General features: G+C 40.1%; 1 protein-coding gene across 2 annotated transcripts; it reads right to left on the bottom strand.

Annotated features, from left to right (window-relative positions):
- Window positions 1-195: 195 nt before the first annotated feature.
- On the bottom strand, window positions 196-21,707 carry LOC128014340 (filamin-C). 2 transcript variants are annotated; one of them, XM_052597831.1, is made up of 48 exons: window positions 20,957-21,707; window positions 19,752-20,000; window positions 18,946-19,043; window positions 18,237-18,387; window positions 17,903-18,021; window positions 17,718-17,795; window positions 17,449-17,611; window positions 17,176-17,376; window positions 16,942-16,998; window positions 16,187-16,324; window positions 15,950-16,076; window positions 15,708-15,844; window positions 15,429-15,622; window positions 15,230-15,343; window positions 14,869-15,012; window positions 14,632-14,755; window positions 14,388-14,548; window positions 14,220-14,310; window positions 13,975-14,144; window positions 13,750-13,867; window positions 13,397-13,659; window positions 11,580-12,177; window positions 11,319-11,495; window positions 10,292-10,454; window positions 10,032-10,192; window positions 9,696-9,863; window positions 9,406-9,529; window positions 9,154-9,310; window positions 8,872-9,061; window positions 8,755-8,778; window positions 8,352-8,596; window positions 8,037-8,136; window positions 7,804-7,944; window positions 7,014-7,142; window positions 6,675-6,848; window positions 6,407-6,568; window positions 6,121-6,324; window positions 5,346-5,498; window positions 5,122-5,244; window positions 4,743-4,979; window positions 4,383-4,652; window positions 4,138-4,275; window positions 3,925-4,040; window positions 2,083-2,215; window positions 1,783-1,959; window positions 1,466-1,684; window positions 1,032-1,244; window positions 196-948 (listed from the first exon to the last, which is right to left on the bottom strand). In XM_052597831.1, exons 1-48 carry the CDS (start codon window positions 21,327-21,329, stop codon window positions 761-763), a joined length of 8,154 nt encoding a protein of 2,717 aa, XP_052453791.1. In that variant the 5' UTR covers window positions 21,330-21,707; the 3' UTR covers window positions 196-760. The 2 variants fall into 2 exon arrangements, with proteins under 2 accessions (XP_052453791.1, XP_052453792.1); XM_052597832.1 differs by lacking the exon at window positions 16,942-16,998 and having other exon boundaries at window positions 20,957-21,706.
- Window positions 21,708-22,007: the final 300 nt, after the last annotated feature.

Here is a 22,007-nt window from a genome sequence, read left to right on the forward strand (position 1 = left end):
GAATGCACATTTGAAATCAGAATGCAGAGCAGTAGGCAAAGGATAGTAAAAAAGTTATGTCTTGAAACAGTCTTTAAATGTTTATGGTATGTATGAATAAAATAAAATTATTTTCAAGACTAAACAAATATAGGATTCAGCTTAGAATACATTCAATTTAATACATTACATGCCTGAATACATGACACAAATACATTATATTTTTTATTTTTTTATTATTTATTTACGTTTCCAAATGCATGTTAAATGTTTGGTTAATATAACAAAGTTACACTCTATAAAGCATATAAAAGCACTGGATACATCTATACACTGCTGAAAATGTCAGAACAAAAAATCATATTTCTATGATTTCCCCTGACCAACAAAAGTGCCCTTGAGAACAATAAATCTCCCTCTGTAAAATATAAAATTTCTCTTTTTCCAATTAACCAAAAGAGGCATTCATTGACATGTAATGTAACTGTTCCTTTATTCATTTTTATTAATTAAAACTCTTCTCTATTTTCATGTTAAGGGACATTGTGGCATCCAGACAAGTTTTAAAATGCATTTGCATCAAACAGGTAAATAAAAATAAAATTAAATAAAATACAGCACCTTCTAAGATCAGCCTCTGCCATAAAGCTTTCCTCAGCAAGAAAATTATGCTTTTTTTTTTGTATTTGCTTTTTTGTATTAATTTTTTTTTCTCTTCTAAATTTAGAAACTGTTAAATTCAGTTTCTTCTTGATTAGGAAATCTAGATGTATGAACCTGTTTAGGGAACACTCACTTGGAAGGGACTTCCTGGTACAGTTTCATCCCCCCATTTGACAATAACAACATAGTTTCCTTTCTCCTTCACTGTGTAGGTTACATTGTAAAGCTTGTTTCCCATATGTTTAACAGCCACATCTTCACATGGAGTTCTGGGACCATGGACGCCAACCATTAGCATGTTTGTTCCTTAAAGGGAGAAAAAACAATGTAAATATCCTATTTTTTGATGGTGCTAAACCATTATAAGCTTTATTTTTGTTTTATTTTACCTGCTGTACTACAGTCAACGGAAAAAGTGTTCTTCTGACCCACAAAGGCTTTGGAGAGGCCAGCACCATGGCATACAACCTTACTGGCATCTGAAGTTGACTTGGAGCTGGACAGAGAGCTGAAAGCTCCCGCCATCTTTGAGGTTTTGGTGACCGTCTCCACAGTGACTGATGACGTTTCATGTAGACTGTGGCCTCCAGACAGACGCATACCTACAGCAAAAGACAGACATGTTAAAAAAACTCTTGCAATTGCACATATATCATATACCTGGAAAAAATTAACTGGAAATCTGATGATTTATTTAAGTCAAAATTGTCCATGGTTCAATTTACAGCATTTGGGGTAAACTATTGATTACCAACAATGAAGTCAAGGGACATTCCTTTACATTGAAGAAGGAAGTTCAATCAACCAGTGTCAATCATCCTACCTGTAACCTTTGCTTTGAATGGACTGCCAACGATATGCTGTGGCCCACCATATTTGATGCATATAAGGTAGTTTCCTGGTGCCATTGGTGTATAAGAGACTTTGTAACCTTCTAGACACTCAGTGCAGTCCATTTTGACCTTTGAGGGACCATCAATAGTAACAGATAAGGCACCTGAACCAGCCTTGCATGTGTTTACGATAAACTCGGATGGGACCCCTACAGAACAATAAGATTTCAGTTAGATCAGCCAATAATGTAGAACTGACTGAACAAGAAAACCTCCAACAACTTTATACTAAATCCTGGACCAGTACCTGTGCGTCCACCTTCAAGTCCTGAACCGAAGGCAGTCACCATTCCTGGATCCCCAGCACTTTCTGCTTCTCCGACACGTACTTTGAATGGGCTTCCTGGTATATGGCTTCCATTGAACTTCACATCAATGGAATGAACACCATTCTCACGTGGAATGAAGCAAATTACATTCTTGTCTATGAAAAGGAGGGTATCGTGATGTTAGAACCATTAAGGGTTTGCTTATTCAATGAAAGTTACACTCGTGATGCATGACAGCAGTGTTCTTAAAACAAACAATCAGCAGGTCTACAACTTACCGCTATCCAGTTCAGTCACATAACACTCCTCTATTACACCAGAGGGGGCGTGAACTTTTGCATCTATGACACCTCTCGCCCCATTCCTCTGAACCGCAAATGAGGCTTCCTGATTAATCTTCAAATCCTTCTCCTGCACGCAAAAAGAGGAATCAAAGTTTGATTTCCCACTCAAATGCACAGCAATGCATTCATGCACAGACTGGGAGATGGACAGATAGGTAGATAAATAGATAGAACACTTAATCCCTGCTCAACAAAGTAAAAGCATGGTCCTGGATAGACATGGAGTCCAATTACAGTTCATGGACAAAGATAACTCAGCCATGACTCAAAGAGCAAAAAGAGTTGTTTTGGCAAGCTTTAATGTTACTGTTGCTGTAGTTACTAACATCATTTGTTATGCACCACAAACAAGTAATAAGGTTCAATTTACTGTAATTGAAACCCATACATCTGAATAAATAATCTTTCCATTGATGTATGTTTTTTTTTAGGATAGGACAATATTTGGATGAGATGCAACTATTTGAAAATCTGGAATATGAGGGTGCAAAAAAATCTAAAACTTTGTCCAAATGAAGATGTTAGTTAAGTATATTATTAATCAAAAGATGAAGTTTTGATGTATTTACAGAAGGAAATTTACAAAAATGTTGTCATTGAACATGATCTTTACTTAATATCCTAATGATTTTTGCCATAACATTAGTGGTGGAAATTATGATTCTTTCAAGAGATTCGTTCATTTTCAGTTCATTCAACAAAATGATTCGTTCAGAATCGTTCACTGATGTGTTCAGTGATTATTTTTTTCGTATTACACAAAATATGCCAGCAGGTGGCAAAAAAGAGTCTATTATGCGTTATGTCTTAAGTCAACGAACGTATTCACTTGTTACAAAAACTGATCTGGCTTTATAAAAATGTGTGTATAATCACATTCAATAAATAAAGCCTAATTAAGTTGTTCAGATGAACAAAGAACACATTTTTCTTACCTAATTAGCATTTTAATCGTTTGGTCAGACAGTTTATATATTATATATTCACATTCATAAATCGGGGATTAAACGTGGAGTTCTGTGTGCTAAATATCAAAACGAGCGATTGCATAGTACTGTACCTGTAACTGCGCTTTGCATTTTGCGAGATTGACATGCTAAATGGCTAACCCAGTTTACTCTCATTCATTTTGTTCACGAACGAGATTAGCTATACCAGTTCATTTCATTCACGAACGACATGTGTTTCAGTTCAGTCATTCATTCACGAACGAGATGTACTAAATCATTCAACTCGTTCACAAACGACATGGGTACCAGTTCAGTCATTTCGTTCACGAACGATAAGATCTCTAGATCTAGTTCAGACTCATATGAAACTAGTTAATTGAAGGGCATATCCGTTCACTACATTCAACAAATCACATACTCTGTCACATTTCATACTTGAAGGCTATTGGCTCGAGCTTGAGTAATTCTTTGACATGATGAAATGGTTGTTAACCGGTTCACCGAGCTGCGCATGCACTGCTAATAGCGCCACGCTGCTGTGGAGGGAGGAACTTCAGTGAACGAGAAATATGAGTCAGTGGATTGCGTGAACGAGAACGATACATTCACCTAAAAGATTCGTTCAAAAAGAATGATTCGTTCACGAACGACAGACACATCACTACATAAAATAAAAATTTATCATTTTGACCCATACAATGTATTGATGGCTATTGCTAAAATATACCGGTGCTATTTATGACTGGTCCAGGGTCACATATGATCTAAGCATTCCTGATTGTTCTGTAAAGCATGGAGCGGTTGTGCCCAGCTGTGGAGCTTTCACCTGAAGACTTGTAACAGTGAGTCGACCTGCATCATCAGACAGTGTAGCAACAGGAACAATGAAGGGGCTATCTGGGATGTGCTCATTATTGAACTTGATGGAAACTTCATAGTCACCTGAGAGAAGAAATGGAGAACGGGAATGCAATGATTTCAACTGGATTTGCAAAATAAGTATAACTCAAATAATAGCAAGTTCTGTTGTAAACCTCACCTGGCTCCTGCACAATGTAAATAACACCACAGGACCCATCTTTTCTGTCTTCAAAGGAGATTTCAGCCTTACTTGGACCCTCAACAGCAATCGACAGACCGCCTGCTCCAGCCTCTCTCGTCCAAATGCTAAATTCAGCTATCAATGAAAATGAAAAGAGGGATGCAGAAGATGAGAGGAAAATCTATGACAGTATTTATCATTACAAAAAAATCTGAAGAAAACAAATCGTCTTTAAAACATACCAGGAACTTTTGCGACAGCTCTCTCTAGGCCTGTGCCTCCAGCCCGGACCTTGTGAGAGCCTCCTTCCCCAAGGGGCCCAACCGTGAACTGGAAGGGGCTTCCAGGGACATGCTCACCCCTGTATTTGACGTTGACGGTGTGAGGACCCATTTCAGCAGGTACGAAGCGGACTCTGTAAGTACTGTTCCCGCTATCAACAACCTCTGCATCGGCTACATTTCCACCAGGGCTGGTCACCTGGGCTGTCATTCCCTGAATCTCTGTGTCAGCTGGAAATGGGAAAACCAATGAAGGTAACCAACAAAAACAGCTAGGGGTGTTTTAGGGAGGGAGGGAGCTTAATAATGGTTGATCCTTACCTTCTTGCCTTACTGCACCAAAGCTACCCAGTCGTTCTCTTCCCAGGAAGGACTCAAAAACATCTCTGAAAGGGTCACCGCCAACCTGTGTACTCTCTTCTACATGTACCTCCCGCTTAGTCTCTCCTCCGTGGCTCTTGCTGATCTCTGTGCGTTCTGTACGTGTGTAAGTGTGGCTACTGCGTGTGAAGGTACGAGTTAAGCGCTCCTGTGCTGACAACATCTGAAACCAGTTTCCTGTGTAGAAATGAATCGGAGAGAAACTTTAGTTATTTAAAAAGTCTTCAGATACCTGGCTAACCCTGTAACAGTCTATTGTGCATTCCATTTAAATCCTTTTTTTATCGTATTTACATATATATAATATAATTGTCTTTACCTGGGATTTTGAGGTTTAGGTCACATGCACTGCCTACTGAGGCAACAGAGGCAGCTTGCCGTTTTCTTGTTATACTCTCCTTCATCCTTCCTTCTCCTGTTACCTTCACTGTAAATGGGCTTCCTACAAGAGTGGGACGAGCAAACAAATTGTTACACATCTCTACAATTATCAACTGCCGGTCTACATGAGTATATCATTGCAAAGAGACACTGAAAAGTAACCTGGTATGTGTTTGTCTGCAAACTTGATGTTGATGATGTAGTTGCCTGGTTCAGTGGGGCAATACGTCACTTTACATGTTCCATCTTCCATATCCTCACAATTGATATCCACTTTACTTGGACCCTCAATTGACAATCCAAGTCCTCCATATCCTTTAAAACCAAGACGGTGTGAAAATCATTTTAATTTGTGATATTGCATTAGGATTAAAGTTGAAATCAGTGTTGGCAGTAATACATTACAAGTAATGCAATCAAATAATCATATACATTTTTTAAAGTAACTAGTAACACATTTTTTGTTAATTAAATTTACATTAAAATATCTTAATGTATTTAATGCCATTTTATTAATCAATGTCTTTGCTGCTGACCTACGATGATCCAGTTCAACCATACTTAAAGTAAAAATGACTTTAGATAAACAGTGTTGAACTTCATTATTTTGCATCCTAATCTTCATGCAATCCAGAATAGCAGCACAGCTGAAAGGTTTGTTTGGTTGCGCCCTCTAATGCACAGATGTGAATTTACATTTTCTGCCTCTGAGGCTTATTCTTTTCACTTTTGGTGTGAAAGGACTTTTACATTTGCCAAAATAGAACTTTGTTTTATACTAAAAACGAACAAGCAACCCCAGCCCAGATGAGGAAAAAGTAACACAATTAGGTAAGTTTTAGCAAGTAACGCAATATTGTAATGCATCACTTTTAAGGTAACTTCCCCAACATCATGCGTAAACAATTGTAAGTGCAAAAGAACTGCAACAACATACCAGCATTTCTAGTGTCCACAAAGAACTCAGCCACTTCAAAGGTATGTGCTTCAACGAGACCTTTACCAAAAGCCTTGACCCTGCTGGCCTCTCCAATTTCAGATGGCCCTACCATAATCTTAAAAGGGCTGTTGTTCACGTGTTTCCCACTCTTCCTCACACTGACCTCATGCTCCCCCACCTCCTTCGGGGTGAACGAGAGACCTGGTGAGGCAAGGAGAGCAGAGATTATTTAATACAAAAGTAGTATATGCAGAAAGCATTTTAAAGCCTTTTATGTGCTTACCAATGTGCCGGTTGGGTAATCTCTTCAGCAGGCACGGTTCCTCCTGTCCTGATGGAGCTTTAATACTAGCTGTCAGATAGCTCAGGTCTGTTTCTGTGATCTTTAGAGAGACATCTGCTGCTGTGCCAACGTTCATCTGCGATCTTCGGAGTGAATCGTCACCTACATGGACATGATATATTAACAGAGAGGATGGTAAGTTGCAAAAGGAGGCATTTAGCTAGTTTTTTCCAGGTCAAATTTTGAAAATCTCAAGTGCTTGTCATACCAGTGATCTTTGCTGTGAAGGGGCTGCCAGGAATATGACTGTTATCAAACTTGACAATGATGTTGTAATCGCCAGGTGAAGTGGGCAAGTAGGACACAGTGCACGTGCCATCTTTATTGTCCTTACAACTGATTTCTGCTTTAGATGGACCCTCTACAGCAAGGGACAAACCACCTGTGAAGGGCAAAGAAAATAGCTTCATTGTTACATATATATATATATATATATATATATATATATATATATATATATATATATATATATATATATATATATATATATATATATATATATATACAATTTACATTTGCTTTGAGGTTAGGCAAAACCTTTACATACCTTGCCCAGCATTCTTGGTAACAACAGTAAAAGTGGCTAGTTTATTGACTGTCCCATGGCACAGACCAGGTCCATAGGCTGTGACCATTCCACTGTTCATTACATCTACATAGAACTGCAAAGGACTTCCTGTGAACATAGTTGCATTCAAGTCATGATTTTGTAACAAGCTTGGTGCAATGTAGCATGGATGTTAAATGTTTTAATATGTCAATTTGAACACTTAACCCACATAGAAGTATTCCATGTTATTAGATTAGCCATTAACAAGTGAAACTCTCTGCAAGTATTGCGTGTTTGCAGATACAAAATAATTGAATATTATCAAATAAAAGTTCTGTCATGACAACTAGGCATAAGCATGGTAATGTGCATGGCTGTTAATGTGTTTGGTCTTGGCGGAATAGATCTGCTGCTGCTGCAGAGCTAGTACCGAGACCAACACATCCACAACATGCTGCTGTGAGCATGTAAGAAATACTGCTGCTGCACATATAACAAATATAAAATAACCCCCATACAGCATACATGAATACCCCATAGAAGATCTATACAGGTGGAGCTGGGGAGGTGGAGGGTTTGAATGTCGGCAGCGTGCTCATTGGCGCTGATACAAAAAGAACCAATCAGCTGCACCATGTGATAAAGATGTCATTATGTCAGATTGAGTTTGACCAGACTATGCCATCTAGAGTTTCATACCAGAATATGTTTATATATTTTAACTATGGCTTTTTTATTTTAACCAGACCAGGGCTATTTTGCACATAATGCCACAATGGAGTCCAACCTGGGATGTGGTTGCCATCATACTTTATATCCATTTCATGCAGGCCTCTCTCTGTAGGCTGAAATTGCACAGTGACTGTTCCATCTTTGTTGTCCCTGATGAAAGGACGAGCTGTCTTACCAGAAGGCATACGCACTTCCCCTGCAAATAAAACAAACATGGTGCACTTCAGAAAACAGTACATAAGAGTAGTCACATTTTCTGCTCTAAATGAACATAATTAAAGATGTTACCTCTGAGCTCTCCTTGCTGCACAGTGAATGGGATAACTAAGTTCAGCGGCTGAAACATGGGCTTTGTGTCCACTCTCGGTACAACAGGCTGATCGGTGGCCTGAGATAACAAAAGAAAGACAATCAATAATCCACAGTGTTTCAAACAGTGTACTGTTGTCTTTCCACCTATTCAACACTAGATATTTTAAGCATCTCATTCAAATCCTACTCTGTTGTAATGTCCCTGGCATTAGTAGCAGTAGCTCTATCTATCATGGCGTTATCGTGGCAGTGATACACAGTCCGACACACCTGTTCAGTAATATCACTCACCATGACTTGAAAAGGGCTTTTAGGAATATGTTGCCCTCCAAAGCGGATTGTGATGACATATTTTCCTGGCTCGGGTGCAGTATAATATATGTCGAAGGTGCCATCTGGATTTTCTGTAACATCCATATCCAGCTCCATGCCATTAGGGGTCAGAACCGTACATGTCACCTTCCCTTTTCCAGCAGCTTTGGCATCCACAGTGATGAATGTCTCTTCTGCGATCTTAATATTGGGCCCAAGGTTTTCTGCTCAATTAAAAATATTGTTAAAACCAAAGAATTAAACCTTGCAAACGTATTACTTGGTGTAATAGCAGAACATTTATAATGGCAGAAAATATTACACCATTATACACTGATTATTTCTTTTAAAACTATCTTAAATTAATTTCCTGATTTCTTACCAACACCATGTCCTCCAATAGACACTGAAAATAAAAAGCAAGCAAACTAATTTTAGTAAAACAAGAGTTACAAAAAGAAACCATGAAACTTTGAAAGCACCAAAATGGAAACAATACCTGTGAGCAGACACTTGCTGGCATCGCCAGTGGGAAAGGCTTGGACATTGTAAGGTGAGTATGGGATGTTATCTCCACCATACTTAATGGTTATGGTGTAGCGGCCAGTCATGTCTGGCACATATGATACAGTGTAGGTTCCATCTCTGTTGTCTTGAATGCTGGCTTTTTTGGGCTTTCCCTCTGGATCCTGAATGTTTAAATGTGAAACAACGTTTAAATGTGCCACTTTGGTAATATATGCCTTGTTTTGAGGTTTTCCATATAAGAAGAGAGGCTTACAAGGATTTGAACTGTCAGAAGGCCTTTTCCTGCATCACGAGCATCAATGGTAAACTCCACCGGAAGACTGGCAGCCACTCCTTTAGTGTCCAGACCGGGTCCGCTAGCACGCACCTTACTGGCATCATGTGTGGGGGCTGAATTGACTTTGAATGGACTGTTAACAACCAGAAGATAGATGGAATGATTATGTTTTATTACTGTCTTGAGGTGACAATTAAATACAGTCTAAACTGCATGACATGATCTTACCTGTTAGGTACCTCTTGGTTGGCGTATTTGACGGACACAGTGTGTGGCCCCTCCTGTGCAGGGGTGTAATTGACAGTATATGTTCCATCCCGGTTGTTTTTAACAACTACAGGCTCCAGAGTTCCTGTTAAACGAACATGTTCAAGATTTCGAAGGGAAGATCATTACTCAGGGTTAAGTTTTGAGCATAGAGTTTTCTACAGTAAATATCTAGTACAAGTTATTTAGTGTGTTAGGCTCGTGTTGCTGTCGTATGTTCATAGTGGACTGGAGGGGTTTATGTTATGTACCTTTTGGACCGTACAACTGCACCTCTAGAGGAGCCACTCCTGCTTTGCTGCTGTCCACAGTGAAGGTTTGTGGGACATGTGCGGTGACTCTGTTAGCGAGTCCAGGACCTGAGCACTTCACCTTACTGACATCCACCACATCCTTAACCTTCACCCGGAATGGACTGCCTGAGAACAGCAGAAGAAGAACACAACTATAAACCCCCCAAAAATTAAACAGTAGCAATAAAGCAGCTATAGAACTATACAGTTAATTAACTAACTATATAAGATAATACTGTATTATTTAATTGGTAATTGATGTATTTATAGGTATTTAGGTGTTTTATGTTTTACCTGGAATAGGTTGGCCTCCATAATTGATATTAATATCATAGTCTCCAGCAGTGAAAGGCATGTATTCAACACTGCAACTACCATCTTTGTTGTCCTTACAGAACATTTTGGCTTCTGATGCTCCTTCAATGGTCAAGCCCAAACCACCCATCCCAGCGCCCCTTAAAATCATAAGCATGGATGAACAATGAGACATAAATAACTCAAATATAACCCAATAGCACCAATGATTATATATGCTTACAGTATAGACCCCATACCTTGTCTCCACTGTGAAGCAGTTGGGTTTGTTAACTAGCCCACCTTCCAGGCCTGGACCATAAGCTCGAACACGTGTTGGGTCACAACCTTCTACGACTGACACCTTAAAGGGGCTCTTGGGAACAGCAACATCATCATAAAAGACCTCGATCAGGTGCAAACCTACACAAAGCAAAGAATTACTTCAATTTCAAAAATTCTGGTTTATTCCTACTTCTTAGGATACAGCTGTGGTAAACATGTTTTTTTTTATAGTTATACTATAGTTGAATTCAGAGTTTTATAGCATATAGCTTTTGGTAACTGTGAATGGCAGCTGTTGCTGATATTAATACAAGCTGTATTTCTGTACAACTGTGTGGAAGGCCCTAGACAGGCACACAACTATTTAATGATCTCTTTTCACAATGCATTTCCTATTTATAAACTCTCCCTACATCTGTCACATGCTCTCATTCAGTTCCCCTTCTAAGCTCTTAAAGCTTCTGAAAACATGCCATGGTCTGTTTTTAAATATACCCAATCCCAGATTTATTATATGCATACAAGCATCTCTATCTGATAGGATTCCTTCACCATCTATTACAAATATACTTTGAAAACCTACAACTTGCATTCACTTGTATTTATATTTAAAATAATTGGTCACACTTTAGTTTGAGGGCACCAGTTCTCACTATTAAAACTATTAGCTGTGACCTTTGCCTAAATAAACTCCTAGTTTGCTGCTTATTAAAGGCAATAAGGTAATTCTTAAGTTTAGGTATCGGGTAAGTTTAAGGGACATAAAATATGGTCAAAAGTAAAATATAGTCAAGTACAATATGGTGCAGAATAAGCCATTAATATGTGATTAACTAATGTTCAACTAATAAACAGCCAATATGCTGGTAATAAGCAACTAGTCAATAGTGAGAATTGGTCCTTAAACTGAAGTGTTACCAAATAATTAAATCATGTTTTTGAATGCCTTCAGTTTTTTTTTTGTTTTCTTTAACCCATTTGTTCAGTGTTTTCATGACGTACCATCCTCAAAAGCAGTGTATTCCACTCTGTATGTGCCGTCACCCTTATCAGTGATAAATGCATCTGTGTTTGCGCCTGATGGATTGATGATGCGAATCTTAACATGATTTCCTCCTTTGGTCTTAGTCTGGGCTCGGGCATCCACAATGAAGTGTGTGGTCACCTCCTTAAGGACCCCTTGAGTCACAGAAAAACAGGACAATAAGGTATAAGTGATAAAGGTAATCACAGAAATCTGTCATTAAAGTTTTTAAATACTACCTCTGGGCTCGACTCCTGGTCCGTACACTTTAATCCCACTTGTGTCCACAGATGGCTCCACCTGAACACGTATGGGGCTCTTGGGCACCTGCTGACCTCCATATTTAATGGTGATGGTGTGTACACCATGAAAGAGAGGGGTGTATGTGACGGAAAAAGTTCCATCATTGTTATTTTGAATACAAACTTCAGCTTGAGCCCCTGAATCTGACACAATCTCAATGGTGAGTTCAGCCTCCCCAGCTCTACTGCAGTCCACTGTGAAAGTGGCCACCTCACCAGCTTTAGCCCGTTCCAGTCCGGGTCCACTCACAATGACTTTACCAGCATCCAGAGCTGGCTTGACAACAGGTTTAAAAGGAGAGCCAGGGATATGAGCTTCCCCATACAGGATGTTGATGTTGTAGTCACCAGCCTCTGTTGGCAAGTAGACAACAGAGCAGGTACCATCACCGTTGTCTTGGCACTCAATCTTAGCCTCACAAGGGCCTTCCAGAGTTAGACCCAGACCACCAGCACCTGCTCCATTTGTGTCAATAGTAAACCGTGCAGGCTGACCCACAATACCACTCTTAAGTCCTGGTCCATAGGCACGAACCTAGTGGGAAATGAAATTATGTGATCATGTGTTTGTGTGCTATTCATTCTTAACATGAATACTTGTTTTGGTGATTTTATTATACTAAGTTTTTCCTCCAGAGTAAGATGTATGTAACAGGCTTCACTATTATTGTTATTTTTAAATAACTAGGCCTATTATAACACTGCATTCAGCCAGAGCACAACTGAAAGAAAATATAACGTGTACATTATTCGTTTTTTTATTGCATTTTCCAAGTTCTCTCGAAACTCTCTTGTTTTTTCTCCATTTTGAAAAATAAAGTTTACAAAGCCATTTGCGCACTCTTCCGTCACTTAGCCTAATATTTTATTATGGTGTGTTAATCTATCAAATAACTTATATGAGACCATGATACAAAGTCTTATTTTTAGCATTTATTTTGCATGAATCACTGGCAACGGTGTTTTATCTTGGTGATTAATGTAAAATAAAAAGCTAAAAAGAAGCCTATTTTGTGAGTGTGCATCATGTTCTCATTTACTATGAAAAATAAAGTTTAAACACAATACAATGCATCCTGCACCTTAACAACCTGGCCTGGTTGAATCTGCGGGCTAAGACTGGGGTTGGGGCCACAAATCTGTGAGTACAGTTTACAAATCCGTGGGAATGGATTGTGAAAGCGTGCACACGGATTATGAATTTGTGGTAATGGACTGAAAAACCAAAGGTACGGTTTACAAAATCTGAGTGCATAGACTGGAAATTTGTGGGTGTGGTTTAATACGACAAGGCGCAATTTGTTAAACCAAGGGAACAGTTTAAGAACTGGTGAGTATGGTTTATAAACTGAAGGGGCACATTTCAAAACCACTGCCAAGGATAGTTTTCTTCCCTACAGGGGACTTCCTGGTCTCTGTAATAACTTTCTGTGTTGCTCAGTTTTGATTTCTGGATGAGTCTCTTAATCAGGCTGCCTGATCCTCATCTGCACAACATAAATACATTATCATTCGCCATTTACACTGAATACAATAAAATCGGAATCATACTCATGCAAAGATGTTTGGTGGCCCAGTTTCAGTGCTTGCCTAGTTATTTCTGTTATTGACGTCTTAATCAGGCTTCCTGTCTGGTTGGGTAAAAAGTAAAATTCTCTCTCAATAGAATATGCAGAAAATCGGCTGATTCCCTGGTTGGTCGGTCTGTGCATCTCTAAAAGAAACCTATTATTTACAATAAGCTCTCATCTTACCTTTGAGGGATCAGCAGGCATGAGTCCCTCTACAGCGAAGGGACTTCCAGGAACGGGGTTCCCATCATAGCTGATGTCCACCTTGTAATGACCCTCTTCGGGTGGGATGTATTTCACACTGGTGGTCTCTTTGGTCTTGTCTGATTCCAACTTACAAGGTATTGTTCGACCAGAGGGTGAGGTTATGGTCACATTTACCTTACCCTGTCCACCTGCCCCTTTCGTGCTAACAATAAACTCCTGGTCCTTTCCAACTTCCACTTCTGCAACACAAATAGCAGTTTAGTAAGGATTGGAGCAGTATGCTTTTATGGTTTATAGTTCTGGTTTAACTGTTGAGTTAAAGTGCTTACTTTCATTAAGGCCTTGAACTTTGACTTTGCCAAGATCAAGTGGAGGGGCGACTGTGATTTTAAAAGGGCTTTTAGGAATGGGATCTCCGCCATGTGTGACCATTATAGCCATCTCACCCTAATTCGCAGAAGATTAGGCATTTGGTAAGATATAACATTTCCCATTGTAATAACTTTCACGTTCAAAGTAAAACCAAAATGGAATAGATGTTAATGACCCCTGACCTGATGAAGGGCAGTGTACTTTACGGTGTAGGAGTAGTCGTGATTATCAATGATCTCAAAATCTTTAACAGCATTTCCTTTGGCAGCAGTTTTGAACTGCACCTCTGGTTTGGCCTTCCCTGCTCCCTTCGTGAAGATGGTGAAATGGGTTGGAATATCAACTTGAACGCCTGTAAAACAGAGCAGTGTCAATTAAAACTCATTTCTTTGGGGCTTAAGGTTTTAATGCTGTGGCTTACACCCACCTGTCTTGTTCAGTCCAGGACCTTCAGCTCTGACTTTACCAGCATCGTGAGAAGGATCCACCTTGACTTTGAAAGGGCTATTGGGGATTTCCTGTGTTAAGAGTTTGAGATGTTCACGTACCTTTGTGTACAATTGGTTTTTGGCTAAAAGAAAGAAGGCTGCTTTACCTGATCTGCAAAGAGCACCATGATGGTGTAACGGCCAGGGCCAGGGGGTGTGTACTTGACAGTGAAGGTGTCATTATCATTTTTAATGATGTCAAAATCGATATCTGCCTCTGCTGGACCCACTACACCTGGGGCACATTTGATCCCAATGCTGATATCACCTACAATGTAGTCAGAATGGTTAGCAACATTTACACTCTTTTACGTGTCATATAAAGAAAAAAATAAACTCGTTTTTGCAAACCTTGGCCGGCTTCGCTGCAGTCAACAGTGAAGTATGTGGGCTCATTCGCCTTTAGGCCAGTTTTCTCAACTCCAGGCCCAAAGACCTTCACTTTGTCAGGATAACAGCCTTCACCAACAAGGACCTTTAAAAGACAGTTTTAGGCAATGATGTGCAAATCTCAATCAATGGCTCATCTAATGGTGTTGCTCCATCACAGCATAACACAGACTAAAATACTACACTGGGAATACTCACTCTGAAGGGACTCTTGGGTACATTGACCTCCCCCCAGGTTATTATGATGGTGTGCTTCACTGGTTTGGTAGGAACATACGTACAAACAAAAGTGCCATCTCCCTTATCAGTAATCTGAATGTTAATCACACAGCCTTCAGCATCCTAGAAGAAAAGCCCAGCAGGTCAACATTTAACCAGTTTAACCAGAAAAAAAAAATATCTTAATTTTTAATGATTCATTGGTTTGATTAGTACACATTTTATGAGTCTTGGTCCTCTGTTACCCTGTAACGCTGATTCTACTTACAGGACTGATGTTTAACTATAGCCTGCCATCATTTCCAAAGGAAAACATTGAGAGTATTACACATGGACACACCTGAGCATAGATCTTCAGACTGCCTTTGCCAGCTTGTCGAGCGTCAACAGTGAACTGTGTTGATTTGTTGACAATAACTCCAGTGGGCTCCAGGCCTGGCCCGAATGCTTTCACCTGCACATGAGATCTTTCAGATCAATAACACTGACACTGACAGCAAAAGTTAAGACTTTGAGCATTATGTTCATTTGTTAATCACCTTCTCAGGAAAGACATCATTAGCTGCTGGAAGTATATGGGCCATGAAGGGGCTGTCTTTGATATCTTCATCATCACAGATGACATGAACTGCATAATCTCCAGCTTCAGTGGGCCAGTAACGCACATCACAGGAACCGTCACCTTTATCATCACACTCTATCTTTGCTTGAGAGGGGCCCTCAATAGAAAACCCTTTACAGAAAGTGAAAATGTAAAAATGTGTTGTATGCATACAAGAAAATCTCAGTTTTGTTCTTCCTCGTCTAGAATTACCAACCTAGAGATCCTACTTCTGTACCAATAGCCTCAACAACAAAGTCAGCTGACTTGCCAACCATTCCAGTCTTCAAGCCAGGACCCCACGCCCGCACCTTCTGTGGTCCAGCTTCCTTGCTGACCTCCACTTCAAATGGGCTAAAATAAAGACAATACATAAATATAGGGCTGGAAGCTTTGAGGTAAAAAGGTGAGTATATTTGTACTATAATGGATAACCTAGGTTATCCTATCAGCTCCCACCTGCGTGGAATAAGTTGACCTCCCCATGTGATGTTCACATTATATTTTCCAGGCTTAACAGGACAATAATCACACTTGTACACTCCATCACCAACATCTTGTACTTTCACAGGCACCTCTACTCCTCCTGAAAAAAATATGCATTCAGTCATCAGCATTTCCTAAACACAGGTGTATTAAATGATAAGCAAACTAAGAAGGACACCCTTGTAAACAGCAAATTTAAAAATGACTCACCAGGCCCTTTGACAGAGACCTTCAGCTCTCCAGTTCCTGCTCCTTTGGTAAAAACAGTGAAATCTGCCACCTCTTTTACCCGAACACCCTTAGGCTGCAGTCCTCTTCCAGTGGCACGGCAGGCATTTGCATTGCTGGCTGATGGGGAAAAAAACAAAGCAAACAGATAATAAAATGCCCAAAACTCCTCCAAATACACAGACCGAAGCAGTGTTAGTAAGATCAAGCAATGTGCCGTGCATCTGATGAGTTGCTTTGATGATGATCTGGAAAACTGCAGTGCTGCTTTGTTCAGCTGTCACAGATCCTCATACAGAACAAGTCAAATATGATAAATAAATATATGCAGTACACAGAACATCCATAAAATACAATATCCGCTTTATGATTCCAGATTATTGGTCACATTACTGGAAATGTCATTTTATAAACTTCCAAACCTACAATGCTACATCCAAGCCCAAAATACTGTGATCTATTACAAAAAGATGTCTAAAAGTATATTAAAAATCTGCCTTTTTTACATGACACTCAGGCAAATATCCTGTCCTCCATGACTTTGGAATTTAGTGTAGTGTTGTATAAGTTCATGCCCCTCCAATACAAACACACTTACTCACTAACTTTTGCCTCTTTCCTACCATGCCTCAAAGTGTGTGCTTTGATGCATGGCAGGAATCAACCTGCTGCGAACAAGCAAGAAGCTAAGCTCAGATACTGTTGTCTACTGTTGCCAAAGTCGAGTGGCAGCGCACCTTTCTTTGTAAGAGCGAGTACCTGCTTCGGAGCCCCAGAAGAAGGTTTAGGGAGTGCTACAAAATAAACAATTGTTTTTTTTTGTTTTGGGTTGTGGGGAGATTCTGTGTCTGTGTTTGATTGTTTCCCATGTACTGTTCCAATATGACTGACACATTCAGAGACATTTGAGGAATATCTTAATAAGACAGCAAGGTACAGTATGTAAGAAAGGAAAGTTATCAGACACTTACCCTCAGAGACGTGCACTTTAAAGGGGCTGTTGGGTATTGGCTGCCCAGCAAAGCTCACATGGATGGTGTGCGGTCCTTCTTGTACAGGTTTGTAGGTGCATCTGAAGATGTTATCACCCTTGTTTTCCAGAAGAACTTCCACAGTGTTGTTTTTATTCTGAGGGTCAACGATGACCACACTGACATCTCCAGCTCCAGCACCTGAAAATGGATCTTGAGTTCACCTTCATGCAGAAAAGCTTCTTCCAAAACAAGTCTGTATGTCCTGCTCACCTGCGGTGTAGATGTCAAAATACGTTGGCTTATGGGCCACATTGCCCACTGGCTCCAGACCCGGACCTCGAGCCTGAACTTTTTTGGGATCACCCAGAGCCTTTCCCACATTCACCATGAAGGGGCTCTTATCAATGTCCTGCCCAGCGAAGAGTACTTTCACCTGTGATATATAAGAATAAATAAACAACCGTGCCACTGGAAGCAAACCATATTACACGCTCAGATGGACACTAAATGGTCAACTATGCTCTTTTACTCATGCGTACCTTGTGGGGTCCCTCAACTTTGGGCACATAGGTGACAGAGAATGTTCTTTTCTTGTCATTGTTGGGGACAACTTTAGCCTAACAAAATAAATATATGGATTGTAGTTTAAAATGTCATTAGTGGTTTGTTTCACATTGATGCGATAATGACAGAATGTCAGAAGACAACATTTGTAATGTCTCACCTCCTCAGTGTGACCCTCTGGGTCCTCCACATACACGATCACTTCTCCAAGCCCTGCCTCCAGTGTTTCCACAGTAAAAACAGCTGGCTTCAAAACCATGTTCCCCTGAGGCTCAATACCTGTTTTCATGAAAACATACAAATAAAACTGTGATACACAAGCAATAGTCAGTCAATATGTACATATTCTATGCTTGACTGTATGGAAACAAAATATCAAAAGTACCAAAATAAAGGCTAAATAATAATTTGTATGTGCAGCTCAAAAATGCTCTGTGAGCTTGTGTTGACAGAGCACATTTTGTGATTGGTTTACGAGCCTGTAGTTTGCTCACCTGGTCCATAGGCCTTGGCCTTTTTGGGGCACAGCTGCTTTGGCTTGAGAGGAGCTCCAGGCTTTAGTTTAGCTTTGGGAAACTGGGAGAGGTACGTCATCACTGAATGCTCATCCACATCTGGATCAACAATTTCCTCTGGAGCTATCACCTATAGATCAAAGATTTATTATAGTAATGCATTGTATAGTGCTCCTTATTCAGTAATTATTGCTTTTAAGTTGCATATGTATGTGTTCAGAAAACCACTACATTACATTTCCATTGGAGAAGTAACTAGTGAACTAGTCATAAGGCCCATTTATGACAAGAATCATATGCATTGCATAAACAGTGCATTTTCTTTTCACCGTCACATTTGTTCTAAAATCACAAGGTAGTGGCAATCTCTTCAGATACTATATTTATCCACAGAGTGCTGAGACTTAGAAGCCTTCAACAAGTCAAGGACAGGATTTACTAGGAACCAGACCCCTCCCATATCCCCTCAACAGTCAGCAAGAATTTATGACACATACCCTCCACCATGCGCGGCATCTCACACTTATCCCATGAGGATAATGGAGCAGGCAGCACTCTGTGTCAAATTGCTGAAACCACTATCATTTTACACAACCCCATGACTAGACACTACCTTCCTTGTAGCCTGAAGTAGAGTAAAAAAATCTATTGGCTGAACATGAGGTGTTTATGTTAAGTGGATGTTCACCTGAGGCACGCCGAGCCAGTCATCGGCCTGCTGCATGGCCTCACGAGCGTTTGCAACCGGCTTATTGGGGTCCCATGCTTGCCAGTCAGGGCACAGACCTACGCAAAGAGTTAAAATTATATGAGTGTGTCACTTAAGTTCTCCTTTGAAGATTAAGGCCACATAAAATACATAAAAATATTCGTTCAAATATGACATCAGGCCTCCTACAAACCTTTTAGTTAAAAATGTCTTAAAAGACTTATATTGTAACCTAAATAAACGATGATAATGGTTCTGCTGTGATTTGTCAAAAGCCCGCAGCTCCCTGTATGGTCACGACTGTCTCGCATGGACTGTTTCATTTCAGCTACACCGAAGTAAACACTTTAGTTCATTACCCCTCTTTTCTTAGTAAGCCTCCACGTGAGCAAAGAGCTGCTCAGAAAACAGGTCATGATTTAGATCCAGTCAATATATGAAGCTCTCATTCTCTATTGTATTGTATAATATATCCATTCTTATAATAAATGGTTTTACTTATATTTGTTCTTGCTAATGGCAAAAATGGACTGAGCTCTCTAAAATGAAAGTGAAAGAAGATTTTTTTTTTTTTTTTATTATTGTGTGTTCTTGCCCTTATGTCAGAAAAAGTACACACAAATGAACAATGAAATGTGGTCTAAGTAGTGAATCTAAACTACCTTATAACCCAAAATCTTACAATCTTGAAAAAAATAAAAAATAAATGTGTTGCATTTCCTCACCCAATCACAACTGCCCAAAGTCAACCATACAAACTTTATAATGTCAGAAAGTGAACTTACCAGGGGCACAGTTGTCCACGAGGGCACCGAGGGCCTTGCCATCCCTCCAGTCCTTGTTAAAGTTGTTAATAGGCAGCTCTGGGACCTTGTTCTGAATCCAGCCCAGCAGCCTTTGTTTGGGAGTCAGTTTCTTAACCTCTTCATCATCCTCATCATCCCACATGGGCATGGAGATGGAGTAATGGAGAATGAGTGTCCAGATGAGTCCCAGAATCAGCTTCAGGTTCCCATCTACAATGGCTTTGCTGTCTGCACAGGTCAAAGACAATCAAAAGGAAACTGATGAGAAAATGGACTAACAGCTGGTATTAACATTACCGTACCATTACATTCAATGACAACCACTGGTTTACAGTGAGTGATTTTCTGTGTAAGCGGGCTCTAAACATAAATCACAATGATGTATCTGCATTGCAATGCACTCAGTATTCATTATTTACTCCAACAGCCTGCACAGATCTGATACAACCTTTAACCTTTACTCAGCAAACAAGCTGTAGTTCTTCAGAACTATTTTCCATTTCACTGACACATGGGAGTCCAATGTGAGCTACTTCTACATGCTGCTGATATACTGCTCCCAGACTCTTGACAGCTCAACTTTTAGAGAGTGAGGTATGAGCATTTGACCGCTGATAAGGTTTAAGAGCAGGCTTGTGTGTTAATGACAGAGAGGTTCGGCAGTCGTGCTTACTGAGGTACAACAGCACAGATACAAAACACACGAGTGTGTGATAACTTCACTTCTATTAATAAACTATTAACAAACAAGTCATGAATAAATCAGAAGTAATTCATAAGATAACAATCAGAAGTCATTTATAAGATGTTTTAATGTTAAATAGATTGGTTGTTGGTGTGCTTTCAAACGTATGAAGGGGGAAGACGTAATATGAAGGAGCTTTTATACCTAAAAAAAAACTGAACTGACTTAAAAGCAACTTGCGCTTGGTCTGGTAAAGCCTAATCGAATGCTCTTTTATTCAGTCATATTTAGAATATTAGTGTATAAAATCAGTTAATATACAGGCTTCAGATTTTTAGAGTCTAAACTTGTTTATTAGTAGTAGTAGTAGTAGTATAATCATCAGGTTTTTAGAGTTGTTTGAATGCACAATAATTATTTCTGAAGTTGGGACTATCTTTGCAACTCTTCCTTCAGAATTTGAATTAAGATCATTCCTTTTTAAGCTTTTTAAGCTTACCTATGGACACGAGTTTGATCCGCTCCCGGTCCAGAAACTCCAGCGCCACCGACACGTTCTCCAGCTTCATCTGTCTGAAGTTTGGTCTGACATGATGCTTTCTGTACATTTTCTTCTGACTGAGGACTTCCAGGAGCGAGATGAGCTTGAGCCCATCGCTCAGGTCTCTCTGGAGGTCAGTGAGGGTCTTATTGACGCATTTGAGATGTTCATTGCACCATCTGGTGAAGGTGTTCTGCTGGATCTTCTTCCACGGCGCGTCCTCGGCCAGCTCTTTCTCTGTCGAGGGCATCTCCTCCTCTTCCTCTTCCCCGAAGTCTGTGCCCTGGTAGTATTGCGGCGGCAGATCCTCTAAATGTGTGTAATTGCTCATGATGGACTCTTGCTTTTATACGTCTAATGATGGAAATTCACAGCTCGTCACTTTCGCGGGAGAGTGTCAGAGGCGCGCTCACTGTAAGAGTTCAAAACCTAGATGAAGTTTGAAAAAAAAAAAAAAAACAGACAGGCTTTCACAGATACTTGTGAGAAGTGGTCTTCTGTCGGGACGGTGATGGATTATCCGATTTATGGTTTACAAGGCGCCCGGTGCCCGGTTTTAATTCTCAGTTCACCGACGAATGTAATCGCGACTTCTTAATGGACACTTTGAGTTTGAAGAATATCACTTTTTGATGAATGAAGCTTCGCTGCTCCTCAGCTCACAGGAGTGAGACTCTGTTTGAAATGAGGAGAGAGTGAACGAGGGGGGTTTAAATGCACCAGGACCCCGGGGATTACATCACACTGATGTCATGCTGTATACTGGAGTATGACGAGCAGTTCACTCATTCTGAAGCATAACTGTGATCGATCGGATTGGTGGAAATGACTGAGGCAGCCTGTGATTGGCCGATGGAGACGCACTTATTTCTAGACTGTCGGGGTCAGTGGGCATGTCCTGTCATTTGTAAACTGTGCGGTCACCGGCTCTGTATGACAAAGTCACGGCAAAAATAGAGGGTGACGCCGGGGCAACACTTTACATTATAGCCTCCATGTCACATGTTAT

The sequence above is a fragment of the Carassius gibelio genome, chromosome B25, assembly GCF_023724105.1.
Source record: "Carassius gibelio isolate Cgi1373 ecotype wild population from Czech Republic chromosome B25, carGib1.2-hapl.c, whole genome shotgun sequence".
NCBI classification, from domain to species: domain Eukaryota; kingdom Metazoa; phylum Chordata; class Actinopteri; order Cypriniformes; family Cyprinidae; genus Carassius; species Carassius gibelio.

Bases quoted from the DNA above. Each gene is read 5' to 3' on its own strand.
- LOC128014340 (XM_052597831.1), bottom strand. From the start codon at position 21,329: ATGAGCAATTACACACATTTAGAGGATCTGCCGCCGCAATACTACCAG. The intron at 16,999-17,175 runs GTAAGTGTCTGA...TTTATTTTGTAG, and splicing joins TAAAGTGCACGTCTCTGAGG to CACTCCCTAAACCTTCTTCT. The intron at 10,455-11,318 runs GTACGTCATGAA...TGCTTTGTGTAG, and splicing joins ATACACTGCTTTTGAGGATG to GTTTGCACCTGATCGAGGTC.